This window comes from Lacerta agilis, chromosome 1 (assembly GCF_009819535.1).
Source record: "Lacerta agilis isolate rLacAgi1 chromosome 1, rLacAgi1.pri, whole genome shotgun sequence".
Lineage (NCBI taxonomy): Eukaryota > Metazoa > Chordata > Lepidosauria > Squamata > Lacertidae > Lacerta > Lacerta agilis.
The window spans coordinates 106,501,065-106,518,822 of record NC_046312.1 but is presented as its reverse complement, the minus strand read 5'-3'; the positions used below and the strand labels follow the sequence as shown (position 1 = coordinate 106,518,822).

At 42.9% G+C, this 17,758-nt stretch overlaps 1 protein-coding gene across 3 annotated transcripts in view; it reads left to right on the top strand.

Annotated features, from left to right (window-relative positions):
• The window catches only part of SLC38A11 (solute carrier family 38 member 11), a 28,271-nt gene extending 10,848 nt beyond the window's left edge, over nt 1-17,423 (top strand). For all 3 annotated transcript variants that reach the window (XM_033166258.1, XM_033166249.1, XM_033166239.1), the window contains exons 4-12: nt 506-640; nt 2,023-2,088; nt 3,519-3,625; nt 4,622-4,701; nt 9,882-9,952; nt 11,367-11,528; nt 15,190-15,302; nt 16,527-16,658; nt 17,117-17,423. In XM_033166258.1, coding sequence (XP_033022149.1) covers nt 506-640; nt 2,023-2,088; nt 3,519-3,625; nt 4,622-4,701; nt 9,882-9,952; nt 11,367-11,528; nt 15,190-15,302; nt 16,527-16,658; nt 17,117-17,383 — 1,133 coding nt within the window. In that variant the 3' untranslated portion in view covers nt 17,384-17,423. The remainder of the gene's footprint in view (nt 1-505; nt 641-2,022; nt 2,089-3,518; nt 3,626-4,621; nt 4,702-9,881; nt 9,953-11,366; nt 11,529-15,189; nt 15,303-16,526; nt 16,659-17,116) is intronic.
• Nucleotides 17,424-17,758: the final 335 nt, after the last annotated feature.

The window sequence follows — 17,758 nt, the reverse complement described above, 5'->3', positions numbered from 1 at the left end:
AGCCCATTTGCTCCCATATCCTGCTGCTTACATGGGTATGAACTGGGCTGCTAGTTAAGAGCACTGGAAGGAGCTGGTGACTCTGGAGACAGATATGGAATGCTAATTGACACCACCCAGTGCAGCCTGCAAGGGCACACATGGATTGAAAGAATGATCCACTGGCCTGGCAGTAACAGGGATCAAAGGCAGCTCTCCTTGCCTGACCTACAAAATAAATAGGTCAGTTCTCTAGAAATAATTGCAGAAGAGATCTCTAGCAATGCCTCCCCTAATGGACACTGGAGATGTAGTTGTGTTACCAAGACATTTTTTCCTTTGGCTTCCCACAGGTTTTGTGTAAGTTCTCCTTTCCCCTATTATTCTGTGTTCTCAGGTATTCTCTATGGTGACTTCTTTCAGTCGGATTTAAAATAAAAAAATAAAAAAATCAAGAGAATAATGCATGAGAAATTGATCCCAAAGAGATCGTTTTTAATAGAATGCTTCTTTTTCTCCTCAACAGATTATTCTATTATCCTGTTGATTAAAGGAGGGAACCTGTCTGGAACCAACAGCTACCAGGCTCTGGTCAATAAAGCATTTGGTTTTGTAGGGTACCTAATTGTCTCGACTCTCCAGTTCTTATACCCTTTCATTGGTAAGGTCACTTTGCAGATGCATTAAAGAACAGTGCCTTTTTGCAGACTATAAAAGAAGTCCAGAAGTCCATGTGGTGTAGTGGTTAGGGTGTTGGACTAGGACCTAGGCAACCAGGGTTCAAATCCCCACTTGGCCATGAAGCTGTCACTGAGTGACTTTAGGTCAAGTCACTATCTCTTAGCCTAACCTACCTCACAGGCAAAAAAAAATAAAAAAAAAATCCTTCCAGTAGCACCTTAGAGACCAACTAAGTTTGTTCTTGGTATGAGCTTTCATGTGCATGCACACTTCTTCAGATACACTGAAACAGAAGTCACCAGACCCTTATATATAGTGAGAGAGTGGGGAGGGGTATTACTCAGAAGGGTGGTGGGAATGAGTGATTGGCTGATAGGTGTGGAAAACCTGTTGACGACTGTTAACAACTGCAATTGGTCTTACAGGAAAAAACAAGAGATGAGATGGCTAAAGATAGCTTTAGTATAATGTATAATGAGATAAGAATCCAATGTCTTTGTTCAGACCAGGTCTCACAGGGTTGTTGAAGAGATTAAATGAGGAAGGAGAAAACCATGTACACCACCTTGAGTTCCTTGGAGGAAAAGGTGGGATGTAAATGAAATAAATAAATTAAATTGGTCCATGCTTAGCCTTTAATCTTCCCCTTTGCACTGATAATTTGCATGAGAGGGGTTGTGGGGTCACCAGACTTGGGGTCAAGAGGTGAGGCCTCCTTGTGTGACCCTAGAAGCCCCTCATACAAACACAGTGGGGGCAGGTGCCCTTTGGGTCTGATAGGGCAGGTGATAGTAGATGGGACCAGAGCTAATGGCAGCCAAGGACAACACATTCTAGTGTTGCCCCCATCCTTTGCTGACCTGTACAGGGGCATCAGTGAGAAGAGGAGGAGTAAGGAAGGGGCTGGTTTTAAGGAAGAAGGCAGGCAGGCTTTTGGGGATTTGTTTTGAAATGAGCCCCATCAAGTTTGGTGCATAAATTCGCCTAAAAGTATTGAACATAAAATATGTTTCGTGTTTGGAGAAGACATAGTTCAAACTACAAGAAAGAAGATTCCACCTAAACATTAGGAAGAACTTCCTGACAGTGAGAGCTGTTTGGCAGTGGAATTTGCTACCAAGGAGTGTGGTGGAGTCTCCTTCTTTGGAGGTCTTTAAGCAGAGGCTTGACAGCCATCTGTCAGGAATGCTTTGATGGTGTTTCCTGCTTGGCAGGGGGTTGGACTGGATGGCCCTTGTGGTCTCTTCCAACTCGATGATTCTATAGTTTTTCACTGACGCGGTTTTGTTCCGTAAACTGTATGCTTAGGTTTCATTTCATCTTTTCAAAGCATTATTAACGAAGTAACTTCTTCTTTTAAAGCCATGATTAGTTACAACATTATAACAGGAGACACTTTGACTAAAGTTTTCCAAAGAATTCCTGGAGGTGAGTCGATCAGTTTTTGTTCTTCCTGGTTAATAAATGTTTTTACTTAACTTGCTAGGAAAGTTGATCAAAATATTTGCCCATTAATTGAATATTGTAAAGGGCTGTGACACTCGCCATAAGTTATGCATACTTTTTATTTTCTTGGTGTATCTTGGGGATTCAGATTTTGGTACAGTGGTACCTCGGTTTATGAACTTAATCCATTCCGGAAGTCCATTCTTAAACTGAAACCTTTCTTAAACCAAGGCGCTCTTTCCCTAATGAGGCCTCCCACTGACAGTGCCCTTCCACCATTCAGATTCTGTTCTTAGACCGAGGTAAAGTTCGCAAACCGGGACACTATTTCCAGTTTTGTGGAGTTCATAAACCGAATTGTTCATAAACAGGACTGTTCTTAAACTGAGGTACCACTGTATCTGATATATAACCTGACCCATTCTGAGAATTTCAGGTTTCATTTTCAAAAGACATGTTTCTAGTCCTTATGAATGCAGGGATATGTTGTCTCCAGAAGGATCCAGTGTATTGGGGTGGAGCTTTGGAGTCCTGCATAACTAAGGCTGCAGTCCTACACATACTTTGTGTGTGCATTGAATTGAATAGGACTTCCCTCTGGGTAGATATGCCTAGCATTTATGTTGTTCTTCATAGTCTGCAATCACTTTCTCCAGTCATGTATGACTGCAGTCTGTTGCTTGTCATCCACCACATATGGCCCCTGCAACCACACTGTTATTTGCACAAAATTTAAATTTTAACATTCAGTTAACAATAAAAGCACGGCAGTAGAAAACATTTATATAAAACAGACATGCATACATTTATTTGCATTATTTAATATGGAGTACACCATTCATTATCCTGGGTATAAATAATTGCTATAAGTTTATCAGCTCAATTTTTTTTGAAAAAAAAGACTTCTGCTTGTAAACTTTGTGCTTTATAATACCTCCCTTTTTAATGGCCTTCATATATGATATTTATTTTGAACATGATTTAAGAGATCACTTAAGTTTTCTTTTTAAAAATGCCCAAATATTAATCGGGGGAAATGCTGAAACATTCTGAAAATTATGTATTGGTGTAATCCTATAATGTTGTCTTAAAAGTAAGCCTGACTGAGTTCAATGAGGTTTACTACCATGACACGGGCTTGCAGGCTGAGTTTTTGTAATATAACTCCTTAGCATAAATATTGTTGGCAGATATTTTGAGGTGCTTTGTCCTAAATACTGTTGGTGCTATATAAATATTCCAAAAATCACACATTTTTTGTTCCCCTCCTACCCGTCCTCCTTTCATGGACAGATTTTTAGACATTCAACACATTAAAAAATCATGTACGTTTCACATTTAATGAGCAACCTAACATCCATTTCTTACAGAAATATGCATCTTAACATTTCTCTCTCTCTTTTTTTAAGCAGTCGATCAAGACAATTTGCTCATTGGTCGCCATGTCATCATTCTCTGTGTCACCATCATCTTCACCCTTCCTCTTTCCCTCTTTCGAAATATATCAAAATTGGGGAAGGTAAATCATTATAGAAATTAACTTCTCGATTTGGGTTTAAGAATGAAAATAGCATCAGATCAAACTTCCTCAACCTAGTGCTCTCTGAGGTGTTTTGGGCCACGTCAGCCCTGACCAGCATGGTCAGTTGCCAAGGATGATGGGAATTGTAGTCAAAAGCATCTGAGGGGGGAACCAAATTGGGGAGGTTGACCTTGGTTGATAACCGGGGTAAGAGTTTTAATGTACGTGAACCTGTTGATCTCTCTGGTCTCTTATCCTCAGGTTCAAGCTGACTGGAGTAAATTTCTGAAATATTTAGAAGTCTATAATTATGTAAATCACTAACAGGTGTGATAAAATACTTGCAACCTAGTAGAAAGTATGACTAAAGATGAAGGTATTGTAATATGGAAAATAGAATTTGGGATTTAAGGGAAAGCGGACAAATGATGTAACTTAAGAAAACTAAAGTAGAGAAGGAAGGAAGTCAGAAAACTCGGCGGAGTTTATGGATTATTGTAAAAACTGTACCTGACAAATGTGTGTTAAGTTTTGTTTATTTTTGGAAAATAAAAAATATGTCTGCAAAAAAAAAGAGTTTTAATGTACGGGAGGAGAAAAAGATTGAGAGGACACATTGTGTTTCGAGGGTTATCAAAATGTCATGTCACATGGTACGACACTGCAGCATGGAAGGTATCCTCTGTTTAGGAATAAATGTGATAGCCATAGATAGGTGAACATGGCTTAAAAGCACATCATGCAGCCAACTTATTGAAGCTAAGCTGGTCCTAATATTGATGGAAGACTGGAATCCAAATACTTTCTGTTCTGCCTTTCCCTCTTGTATATACTGTACATTTTGAATGGCAGGTCTTTTAATTATACTGGCCTTGTCACCCATGGAAATGTTCGTTCTCTCTCCTTTGACAAATGAGATTATGCTTTTGGAAATTCTAAAATGTTTGACCACTAATGGGCATAATCGGCTAATGCTTTTATTGTTATTTGCAGGTATCGTTGGTTTCTCTGATTTTAACTGTCCTCATCCTGGCGTTTGGGATTATAAGGGCAGTTACATTTAGTGCACAGGTGTAAGTAATCTTTTCATTTCTCGTTCTCCATAATCTCTCTGGGAGAAATAAAGGTCAAGGTTAGAGGTGGCTGGTGCTTTGTAAGAGAGCTGGATCCAGCTTGAGGGAGAGCTCAGTTTGCATGTTTTGTTTTAAGATACAAAAGAAGGCCTCTTGTGGCAGTAAACCCAAATTGCAGGAAAGTTGCAGCACGGCAGCATCAATTTGAATTACGCTTGGTGATTTGGTGAATCACGGTAGTGATGGGAAGGGCCTTTTCAGATTTTTTTTCGGCCTACACAGCTGCCATCTTGATTGGTGTTCACAATAAAAATGGCTGGGGGGGGGGGGAATCCAAACCCACTAAAACAGTGTGGAAGGAGAAACTTACAGGGAAAATAATGCCGATAATTGACAAACTGACCTTGCTTTGGCACTTTTATCTAGCTCCGAGGGCCTTCTGGAGGTTCCCTCATTGCGAGAAGTGGGGTTACAGGGAACCAGGCAGAGGGCCTTCTCGGTAGCGGCGCCCACCCTGTGGAACGCCCTCCCACCAGATGTCAAGGAAATAAACAACTACCTGACTTTTAGAAGACATCTGAAGACAGCCCTTTTTAGGGAAGTTTTTATTGTTTTATTATGGTTTTTATATACGCTGGAAGCCACCCTGAGTGGTTGGGGCAACCCAGTCAGATGGGCAGGGTACAAATAATAAAATTATTGTTGTTGTTATAAGGAAATAAGGAGGCTTCCAAGTTTGTGACTGATTAGTGAAGCCAAGGCATGAGGGAAATAATCATGCAGAGGCTGGGTATTGCTCACCTTTTCTTTAACAGAGTGCCTACTTTACACTAGCTGTTTAAATAGTAACCCTGTAAGATTGTTCACATTCCTAACTAAAAGCTGAAAGTTGTGTTTCAGAGGGCTGAAGGTCAAAGCTCAGTATAGTTTGTAAGTTGAACCTTACAAACCTGCTGAGTTCACTGGACCTTATTCCCAGGAAACTAGGACTGCAGTCATATTGAGCCTAATAAACTGGGCATTAGACGGGGTGTGTGTGTGTGTGTGTGTAAGTAAGTAAGTACAGTAAGTAAAATAATGGATCCAAACAGTTGCTTGCATTTTTGGGCTCTCGTTGGGAATATGGCTATGGGAGCAGCCATGATGAACTTTTTCCACTTAGGAAGCTGTCTAATAGTAAATCAGCTCAGTATTGTCTATGCTGCCTGGCAGTGTCTCTCTATGATTCTATGTCTCTGTGGGTCTGTCCCAAGCCTACCTGAAGATACCAGGGATTTAACCTGGAGCTTTTTTGCAGGCAAAGCAGATGGTCTTCCACTGACCGATGGTCTTTCTGAAATTTAAAATTTCAAAATTTTACATCACGTAATGGAAAAGTTAAAATTGCATGTGTTATTTGTGAAATGGGGTGGGGTAGAAGGAAATGCCCTGCTTTTGTTTCCATTATATTTAAACTTTTTTCAGTGTTCTGTAGTTTCCTGACCAGAAGAATTTCTTTTCTCTCACCAGCCATGACCAGCAAAGGGGGTGAGGGGCAAATGTCTTATGTCTGGGTCCCTGTGGTTACTTGAAAGAACGGCATTTTTCACATACTTAAAGTGCTTTTCTTCCACATCAATTAGTCACAGAAGAGTTAAGACCTTTATTAGGACATATTAAAATGGAAGGATCAAACTTTCAAATTTTCCAGAACTTGTCTTAAAACTGGATGCTACACAGTAAAACATGGAAGGAGAGAAAGGGTTCCAGACACCTTTGAAAAGCTGATCCTTTGTAACATTTTTAGTATGTCCTAATAACTTTTGGGTTATTTTCCCATGGACATAACAGCTGCCTAGGAGAGTTAATAAGGTAGTCAGCCTTAATTCTTGCTTCAGAAAAGCAGTTATACAGACGCTTAATTCTGGCGATATTTCAGCACTTTGCTTCTATTTCCTCTTGAAAGACAATGGAAACATACACACATGTATAAGGATTGCCTTAGGAGCATTGTTGGGAACAGAGCAGAATGCATCCTGTCTGGCCTGGAAACGTGTATGGGTGGGAATATTGCAAATTACACACACACACACACACACACACACACACACACTTTGTAAATAAGCAAAGAAACACATTTCAATCCATTGCCATTGTGTTGCTTTGAAGCAGTAAAGAGGGCCATAAATGGCACTAGCATTTATTTCCAAAGCTGGAATAATTTGCAGCATAACTGCTAATTAATAAATGGTGGGTTATTTATAAAAAGAAAAGGTGATGGCTAAGGAGCTGTGCAGGTTCTGATTGATACTTGAGAAGAGTATTTGGATGTCAAGGTGGGGTGGAGGGAAGCCATGGTGATGGGCAGTCACAGGGGTGGGTCCGATTCTTGTTTGTGTAAATAGCAGTTTATTTTTTGTATGTCTATGTGTTTTATTTTACTTTTTGCTATTTGTATTCACAAATTATATATATATATGAGAGAGAGAAACTCTTTCTGGAGTAGGGGGAGCTTTATAGATCTAGCAAGAGTAAAAACCTGAAGTTGCATCTTCCAAGTTAAATGGTGCTTGGAAAAGCTAATTTGTCTGCAGCAGAGATAAATCCTGACAGCTGGGCGCTGTCCTCTGGCCTGGCAGCTGTGTCCTGCTGCTGCTTTGCAGTTCACTGAAAGTGCAGCGGCTGAGACAGCAGGTGGCAGCAGCCTCCCCTGTCAACAGAGATGAGGACTGAAGCCCCTGACTATTGAAGGTGGGCGTTCTGCCCTCTGGCAATGTTTTTATCTCATTTTTACTGCACTCCTGTTTGAAGGCAACTGTATACAGTCGTACCTCGGAAGTCGAACAGAATCCGTTCCGGAAGTCCATTCGACTTCCAAAATGTTCGATTTCTAAAGCGCAGCTTCTGATTGGCTACAGGAAGCTCCTGCAGCCAATCGGAAACCGCAGAAGCCCCGTTGGACTTACAAAAGTACATTCGAAAACCGGAACACTCAACTTCCGGTTTTCGATCGTTTGGGAGCTGGAACATTTGGCTGCCAAGGCGTTCGGGAACTGAAGTACAACTGTACTTGCAGAACTATATTTGTAGGTGTTGCATATTTTGGGAGGTAGGAGGATTATGGAAATGTGGCATTCTCTAACCCCCTGCCCCCCACAGCCATGGAGCAGGATTACTTGAGGGAAGGAATCTTTTGGCCCAGTCACATTTTGAAAAGTCAGTGCCAGCTCCCTCTTCTCGAGCTTCATCTGATCTGCTTCCAAATTCAAAGCGATTTAAGTTCAGAAATGCACAAATGGCATGCTGTGCAAAAATTTGTTTGCTGTATTGCAGTTCACATTCACAAGCAAAGAGCTTTAACTGTGTTGCTGTTTGCTTTGGAACTTGAATTGCTTCTTCCGTGCACGGGCTTCGGTCTGTAACGTCACGTATGGGTATAGAGCTGGCATGGTGTAGTGCCTAGAGTGTCGGACTAGGACTCGGGGGACCAGGATTCAAATCTCCACTCAGCCATGAAACTTGCTGAGTGACCTTGGGCTGTTCAATCACTCTTAGCTTAACCTACCTCACAGGGTTGTTGTGATGATAAAAATGGGAGGAGGAGAACCTCCTTGGAGGAAAAGATGAGTTACAAATGAAATGAAATGAAATGAAATGAAATGAAATGAAATGAAATGAAATGAAATGAATAATAATAATAATAATAATAATAATTTATTATTTATACCCCGCCCATCTGGCCGGGTCTCCCCAGCCACTCTGGGCGGCCTCCAACAAATACCAAAATACAATACAGAGTCACAAATTAAAAACTTCCCTAAACAGGGCTGCCTTTAGGTATTTTCTGAATGTCAGGTAGTTGTTTATTCCCTTGACTTCTGACGGGAGGGCGTTCCACAGGGCGGGCGCCACTACCGAGAAGGCCCTCTGCCTGGTTCCCTGTAGTTTTGCTTCTCGCAGTGAGGGAACCGCCAGAAGGCCCTCGGCGCTGGATCTCAGTGTCCGGGCTGAATGATGGGGGTGGAGACGCTCCTTCAGGTATACAGGACCAAGGCCGTTTAGGGCTTTAAAGGTCAACACCAACACTTTGAATTGTGCTCGGAAACGTACTGGGAGCCAATGCAGATCTCTCAGGACCGGTGTTATGTGGTCCCGGCGGCCACTCCCAGTCACCAGTCTAGCTGCCGCATTCTGGATTAATTGCAGTTTCCGGGTCACCTTCAAAGGTAGCCCCACGTAGAGCACATTGCAGTAGTCCAAGCGGGAGATAACCAGAGCATGCACCACTCTGGCAAGACAGTCTGCGGGCAGGTAGGGTCTCAGCCTGCGTACCAGATGGAGCTGGTAGACAGCCACCCTGGACACAGAGTTAACCTAATTAACCTAATGTAAATAAATGAATGAATGAATGAATGAATGAATGTATATAATTATGCATGGAAGGGCTTTTCCCAGGCAGCAATCATACACAGATTTACTCAGAAGGAAGCCCGTGGTCGGTTCAAATAAGTGTGTTTAGGATTTCAGCCTGAGAGAGCCAGGGACTACAAATCCAATTGAGCAACTCCTATCTCACTGCACCCTTTGCCGTTGTCATTTTCTCTCTCAGTTAGAACATAATTTGTCAGCGTTGATTTGCAACAATGAAGGTATGAGACCCTAGGCTATTGTGCCCCTGTTGCCCTCCTCAAGGGGCCCGAGGCAGGTTAAACTGAGCACAGACAAGTCCAGAAAGCTGCAGGTAAACTGAGATGTGAAAGTTTTGCTGTTGCTAACTATAGTTCGGATTAACAAGAAAACAGCTGGATGGCTGCAAGGCAGCAGAAGGCGGGAGGCTTTTTACTTTCCATTTCGTTAAAAAAAATCTCTTCAGTGTTTGTGCTCCAATTGACATGAGATTCCTGCATTGCAGGGTGTTGGACTAGTTGACCCTCAGGGTCGATTCCAGCTCTACAGTTCTGTGATTCTGTGACTGCCCTGGCAGTTCATTTAGAGCAAGAGTGGCTGGCATGTTGCTGGGGAAAAGCCCCCATGACCCCTGACCAAGCTGCCTGGGGCTGATGGGAGTTGGAGTCAGTCCAACAGTTGCTCAGCCACAGGTTCCCTACCCCTGACTTTCAGCTTTTCTTTTTTCTTTTTTAAAAAAAAGTGTTATCCATGGTGGAAGTGGCAACCTCTCAAATGCAGCTTTCTTTTTCCAGATCCCAAACAGAAAATCCGTGGGTGTTTGCAAAGCCCAATGCAGCCCAAGCCATCGGGGTGATGTCATTTGGTATGTGCCATGTTTGGCGGCATTTCTATAAAATCTGCAGCGCATTTAGCATCCTCAGGTTCCCTTTGCATTAGTGAGATTCTTACTCTTCCAGATTAGTTTTCACTTTTCTTGCGAACGTTTTATTTTAAGTATTGATTGATTTGTGGGAAATGGTGAGCAGGGACAGTTAACCTGTGGCCTTCTGGATGTTGTTGGACTCCATTTCCCATCATCCTCAGCCAACACAGCTGATGGTCAGGGATGATGGGAACTATATTCCAGCAACATCTGGAGTACTGCCCTTTTGCTATCCCTTTGAACTACCCACCTGATCACCATCTTTGCTGGAATAATCCAAGTCTGGTTTTGTAACGTACAAAGATAACCCTCGACCTGATTTGTCCTTTGTCTTTTTGTTAGGGCAAAATGGGTCTGAATGATTACACCCTTTCTTCCACTGATCAGACCAACATTGAATCTTCTTCCCATTTTCTTCTTCCCCTTTGTGCTTCTCTTCTAACAAGATTCCCTAATGAAGCACTTGTTAAATTTGTTTCTTCTAACTGTGCAATAGGGCCAGTCGATAATCTCGTTTTCAACTGTGTGGTATATCACCAGCTAAACATTGCAATATACTGATATATCACAATGCCTGAAATAAGGATGGAGAGGCATTAGCTGGCTTCGTGGTTTTCCCCACATGGTGATTTTGGGATAGCCTGTGCACACACACACATACATCGTGATTCGCAATATATTGCCAGGTAAAAAATTATGAAACTGATATCACAATATGGATTTCAAACCGGTTTTGGATGATATATCAATACATCACCCAGCCCTGCTGTGCAACATTTCTGTAGTGGGAGCATTGAGAGAAGAAAAATGCCACATCCAACAGATATTTCCCTCTGTGCAGAATTGGGGAGTTAGGGAATTCCTTAGAGAGTGTTCAGGAAGGCGTTCTTGCTCCCAGAGGTCGCCACAGCAGCACCTCTGCTTTATTCCGCTGTAGAACAAGTGGAACAGGGGGCAGCGACACCATCATTGGACCCAACCAAAGTCAAGCACTTTAAGGGTCAAAAGTAGGCATTATGGTAGCTACTTGCTAGCTATTTGGTTCCCACCTCCAGTGACATCTCGTGGAGCTTACCCATTTCCTGATGTCGCAACGCAACGTGCTTTCCCTGCCTTCCGCCGACAGCAGCCAATCCTGTGGGGTGGAAGCTGTGACACACGGAATGTTGTGACATCAGGACACGGGAAAGTTCTGCAAGGCAGGCTAGAGAAGGATCCTACATGCACATCTACTGTGTTCAGGCAAGCATTGCGCATGACATCTGGTTTGCCCTTAATTCCCACTGATTTCAATGGGAGAGCAAATGTATGTATTGCACGTGATTGATATATAATAATGTTGTGCTTCTTCCAGCATTCATTTGTCACCACAATAGTTTCTTAATTTACGGCTCCCTGAAAGAACCCACGCTCAGCAACTGGGCTCGTGTCATGCATGTGTCCGTCTCCTTTGCTGTGTTTGTCAGCTTGTTGTTCGCTACGTGTGGGTATGTGACCTTTAGAGAATATACAGAAGGTAAGTTATTCCGTTACGGGTTATAGTTATTGTTTAGCTTTGCTTTCATATATATATATAATTTTTTTTATTAATTTTCTTTTTCTCATAACAAATATCCAATATCAATAACATTCATTTTCCAATCCCCCCCCCTCCCTATTGACTTCCCTCAACTTCCATTTCTGGTTTGTTACATAAAATGTTACATTTTGCTGTTTCTATATAATAATATTTTGCCAACTTGTTAAGTCTTCTTCTTCTTTGTAATTAAAATTGTAAATGTTTATTTAAATCCTTCCATTGAATCCATTTTTTTTTGTTTCTGTAAGTATATTGTAAAAGGTTCCCATTCTTTTCCAAAGCTGCTGTTGTCCTTTTCTCGCAATTTGTCCGTTAACTTTGCTAACTCGGCATAGTTCATCAATTTTTCTTTCCTTTGTTCTTTTTTTTTGGTATTTCTCCAGTCTTCCAATTTTGCGCTATTAAAATTCTTGCTGCTGTTGTAGCATACATGAATAATGTCTGTTTCTCTTTCGGAATATCTTGTCCTAGAATGCCTAGCAAAAAAGCTTCTGGTTTTTTAACAAGCGTTACTTTAAGCTTTTTTTCCAATTCATTATAAAGCATTTCCCAAAATTTCTTAATAATCTTACAATCCCACCACATATGGTAAAATGTACCTTCCCCTTCTTTACATCTGTTTACCTTGGCTTTCTGACAGTTCTCACCCGCATTAAGCTTTTCTCCTAGATTCCCTCACCCAAGACTGTGGGTATTCTTTGTAGGATTTGCTACTGGTACACAATTCAGCATATGCGAAACCTACTTCAAAAACAAAACCCAAAAAAGTATCCAGGGGACCATTTTTTCAGAACGAAATCCCACATGAGCAGGTTCCAGGGGCCATGTGGATGGGTGGGACCAGAGGCAAAATTGGGTAGAGAAACCCATGTAAGCTTTACCTCTGTACAATAGTCCAGTTTTGGCACAGATTCACACACTCCTCTCTCTCCATCCCTGCAGCCAAGAGCTCAAGGGCACATTCTAGCCAGGCAAATGCACTCAAGGAGGAGGAGGACATGAAGCAGGTTTGTTGAGGGATGTGACTGAAGACCAGGTGTGGCCATATTTGACCCCTGGGCATGAGGTTCCCCACTCCAGACTTACAGCTTCTTATATATCCACACCTCAGGCTTATATACTGAAGATTCTCCAAAGATAATCCTGAACTTGAAGTAGTGTATATTGCTCTAAAGAGCAAGTATAATGCTAATTATTATGAACTGGTGCCAAAGTTGTCCCTTCGCATATGGAAGGTGTATTCCACTCACAGAAAGGCCAATTCCATTCCTTGGATGAGGTGAAAGCAAACCAAGTGGAAGCCCAATGATATTCTTCTCCTTGAGAAACCTCTTGAACAAACAGAAACATGATACTGCCAGGCTGCAGGAGCATGGGGAATTCTGTAAAACAGTGTTCTTTGGCGCCATGCCAATGCAGGAATCTTTTGCCCAACATGGGGCTTGAACCCATGACCCTGATCCTGAGAGGCTAGTGCTCCACCAGCCGAGCCAATCCAGCTTGTACCTGATGAAGAGTAGAACAGAAATGAGGAATCTGTGGGCCTCCCATCACTGGTGGAGGAAGAGGGGGTAGGGGAGCACCCCACCCCGGCAGCGCGATCCTGGTGGGGTGCGATCGCGGCTGTCCCCCCCCCACCCGTGCTGGGTGCCACGCCCCTGCGGGCGGTGCACCATGCCCCTGCAGGTGACACACCATGCCCCCAGGACACGCGCCGCACCATGCCCCTGCCTGCTCTCCGCCCCCTGTGCTGGAGCATGAAGCTCTGCCACTGCCTCCCATGATGTTGCTGGACTACAACTCCAATCACCCCTCACCATTGGCTATCCTGGCTAGGGTTGATGGGAGTTGGAGTTGGACACACCTGGAGGATTACAGGATGATGCCTGCCCCTGGATTTGAAGATCACACAGAGCCAGTCCTTCTCAATCTATTTACTTCCACGTCTGCAGAGAACCTTGTATGGGGGAATCTGCCTCTTGGAAGACTTGCACATGAGATGGGGGAGAGGTGGAGTTGGGCATAGAGCTAACATAATTTGTAAGGGCCCTGCTGGATCAGGGCAAATGCCCATCGAGCCCAGCATCCTGTTTTCCACCGTAGCCAGGCAGGTGCCTCTTGGGCAGCCCTCAAGCAGGACATGAGGACAATGGCTACAGGTCTTCACTTGTGCCACACCCCAGGCCCTTTGCTGTAGCCGCCACATACAATCTATTATAGTTCTGTGTGCCGAGTGCGAAAACCCCTAAGGTAACATTCCAAGGTAAAAAGTTAATCCCGTAGGCACTCCTATACATAGCAAACGCTTCAGAGGTTGTTGCATATTTGAAGCCTTCCAGCTTTGATCCTGCAGCAAGGGAAGTGTGTGCGCCCAGATTCCTTGCCCTGCTCTTCCTTAAGTGATTGTTCTTGTCCCAAGAATAACAGCTGCAGAGGAAATCTGTCTGCTTCGACCATGCGTTCTTATTCATCTTGAAAGCACCTTGCACCCTGACCCTAATTCAGACGCCAGGAATATTCCTACAATAAAAGCAACCTTGGTGTGCAAAGGATACAGAGCACAAGCTCCGCTACAAGATTTAGTTTTTGGAAATGATTCACACACACACACACACACCAAAAAACCACCACAATAGTAGAAAATACACAATGCCCCTCACATACACCGCTAAGAACGAATTCTGTAGAGTCATCACATCAGAAATGGTCCATGCTGCTAGGGCCATAAACCCAAGGCATATGTTTCAAAAATAGAAGCTCACCGTGCCTCGTGGCAACCAATATTGAACCAGAGGGGATTTCCCAAACACATTGTGATTTGATAAGGAAGGAAGGAAGGAGGGAGGGAGGGAAGAAAGAAAGAAAGAAAGAAAGAAAGAAAGAAAGAAAGAAAGAAAGAAAGAAAGAGCCTGCCTAGAGATGCTCTTTAGAGTCCAGCTAGTATTTGTGGCTGCCTAGGTTTGTTCTTTGGAACTATCGGAATTGAACTGATGCGGGTGGCGCTGTGGGTTAAACCACAGAGCCTAGGGCTTGCCGATCAGAAGGTCAGTGGTTCGAATCCCCACGACAGGGTGAGCTCCTGTTACTCGGCCCCTGCTCCTGCCAACCTAGCAGTTCGAAAGCACATCAAAGTGCAAGTAGATAAATAGGTACTGCTCCGGTGGGAAGGTAAACTGCGTTTCCATGCGCTGCTCTGGTTCGCCAGAAGCGGCTTAGTCATGCTGGCCACATGACCCGGAAGCTGTACACCGGCTCCCTCGGCCAGTAAAGCGAGATGAGCACCGCAACCCCAGAGTCGTCTGCAACTGGACCTAATGGTCAGGGGTCCAGACCATTGAACTGAGAGCAAATTAAAGGAGTGTGGTGGAGTCTCCTTCTTTGGAGGACTTTAAGTGGAGGCTTGACAGCCATCTGTCAGGAATGCTTTGATGGTGTTTCCTGCTTGGCAGGGGGTTGGACTGGATGGCCCTTGTGGTCTCTTCCAACTCTATGATTCTATGATTCTAAAAAGTTCTCATGAATGCTTGTGTTTGTATTCACAACTTCTATTTTCTCTTGTGCATTACAAAGTTAATTTCATTGTCTGCCACTTCTTCAGGAGACATATTTGAGAACTATTGCCGAGATGATGACCTTGCCACATTTGGGAGGTTTTGCTACGGAATCACTGTCATCCTAACGTTTCCAATAGAATGCTTTGTTACCAGAGAGGTGAGTGTTAATCACACCTGTGTCTTAGATTGCAGAGAGTCGCCATTGATTTCTGAAGTCCCCAATGCAGTGGACTGTGATAATGGCCCAAGGATGAAGTTTTAGATCACAGTTCCATCAAATTAATGTTTTCTACACTGCTGCTAGGGAAATTACAATTATGTTGTGTTGCCGTAATAAGAAATCAGATGTGATGAATCCTCTTGCCGAATTCATTTCAGTCCACTTATTGACATCCTTGGCTGAAATAGACGATAGGACATATTAGACAGAAATCTGATCGGACTGAATATTCCTCGGTTTAAGCAGTGGCTGCAGTGCAAGCAGATGCAGTGTCACCACCCAATCTTCTTGGGCAACTGCTGAGGGCCACTTCTTTCGGTGACGCATTCATTCATTCTGGGTGACTGCAGGGTTAGCCGCCATCTTAGTTTTCCCTGGAATTTCCATTGCTTCATGGCATTGTGTGCAGAGGATGGTTGCTCAAAAAAGATGGTAGCCATATTATTAAGTTAATAGCATCACATATACTAGTGACTGAAAATGGGAAGCAACAAGTGCTGTCTGGCTCAGTGGAGAAGGTGTAGCATATGTCTCCAAGGATTCCAATGTATTACTATTACGTACAAAATCACTTATTGTAGGATATCATAGGATGGAACTAAATCCAACAAACGTTCTCTGAAATGTTTGCATCCTTTTTTTATGGAATGTTGCAATAAGCATACACTCATGGAAATGTAAGATTTATTGGATTTAGTAAATTTGTATACCGCCCTGTACCCATAGATCTCGGAGCAGTTTAGAACGAAGATTAATTGACAGACAAAGATAATGTTTGTTTTCTTTTTGGAAGTACATGACCTCAGTTTGGTCCTCATTTATACTGGATCCTTAACCCTCTGTTTAAGTTTGTTTTTGTTTTTTTATGAAAATGAAACAAAAAACAGTCCATAATCTAAATATTGATCTATTTTTTTCCAGCTGTACGCTGTACAAAAAAAAAATCCATACCTGGCCAATTTAAAAGCAGCTATGTGTTGCTCTGGAAACATTTTTAAAAATAAATAATTATGTGAACCTGGGTGCCTTGGGGGCAAGGGCATTTCATTGAAGTCTGGTGTTCAGTCATAATCTATTCCTTTGGCTTGTGCATAACCCTAGCATGAGAAAATTAAAATATGCCACATCATAACAGTACTTAGAACTGTGCTTCTGTTTCAGGTCCTCGCAAACGTGTTTTTCGATGGAAACCTTACAACCATTTGCCACGTTGCTCTGACAGTCATCGTCATTGCTTTAGCGACAAGTGTATCGTTAGTGTATGATTGCCTGGGAATAGTTTTAGAGCTAAATGTAAGTGCACGGGGATTTTACAACTACTAGCCTGCTTCCTCAAATTGTTATTGTGTTAGTAGGATATGCTTGAGGAAGAAATTTGGTGCTGTGCTTCTTTGTGGCAAGATGATGAACTTTTTGTCTGAAGCTACAGAAATAAGTTTTTTTCCCCTGGGGAAAAATGAAGGGGCATTCTGAAGCCCCTGTTCAAACAAAATTATTAAGTCGCTTCCTCCATTCTGAGGAGTCTTGCAGATGCCTGTTTTTGTTTTGTTTGAGTAACTGACAACCGCTAAGTCTTGCCCAGAGTAAGTCTTGCCCACTGAAATCAATGAACAAGTTCCTTAAGTTCATTGGTTCCTCATTGCGATTCCCACCCCATTTCTTCTAAATTCTCTGCATAGAATTAATTCCAGGAGTGTGCTTCTGCAATGCACCACAAAATGCATATTTAGTGTTTTACTTCCTGCTTGCAGGGGGTGCTCAGTGCTACTCCTCTGGTCTTCATCCTGCCTGCCGCCTGCTACCTGAGGTTCTCCGAGGAGCGATGGACCCATTCAGACAACCTTCTCTCTGCCCTGATCCTTACCATTGGGGTGCTAGTGATGACAGTTGGCTTTGTTATGACTGTCCTGCATCCCCAGGAATGTAGCCATGGGCAAGAAATGCCATACTGCTTCCTTGGAAATGCCTCGCTGTACAACCAAACAGTCCTGTCTTCTCCACAAACTCACCAACCCTAGGAGACAGTGTCTCCCAGACAACAGCAGTGCAATTATAAACCTTTAAAAAAAACTGTTGTAGTGAAGTCCATTGTGTGTTTCAGGTTTTTAAACGTACTCTTCCCCCACCTCCAAGATATAATAAAAGTTAAACACTGAGCTGCAAATGTTACCGTTTTTTGCAGTTGTGAACTCTCCCTAAAATGCAGAAATACTGGTCATATATTCTCCAGTATGTCAGCAGATACCCCATTTCTTTGGATCCAGCTGCTGTATTATTGGGCAGCCTAAACTGAGAGCTGGTTCCCACTAGGAGGAGAGAAACAGTTTTTGTTGTTTACTAGCACCTTCACATTTCCAGTAGCATCACAACGGTGGCGTAAAATTAACCCCAGA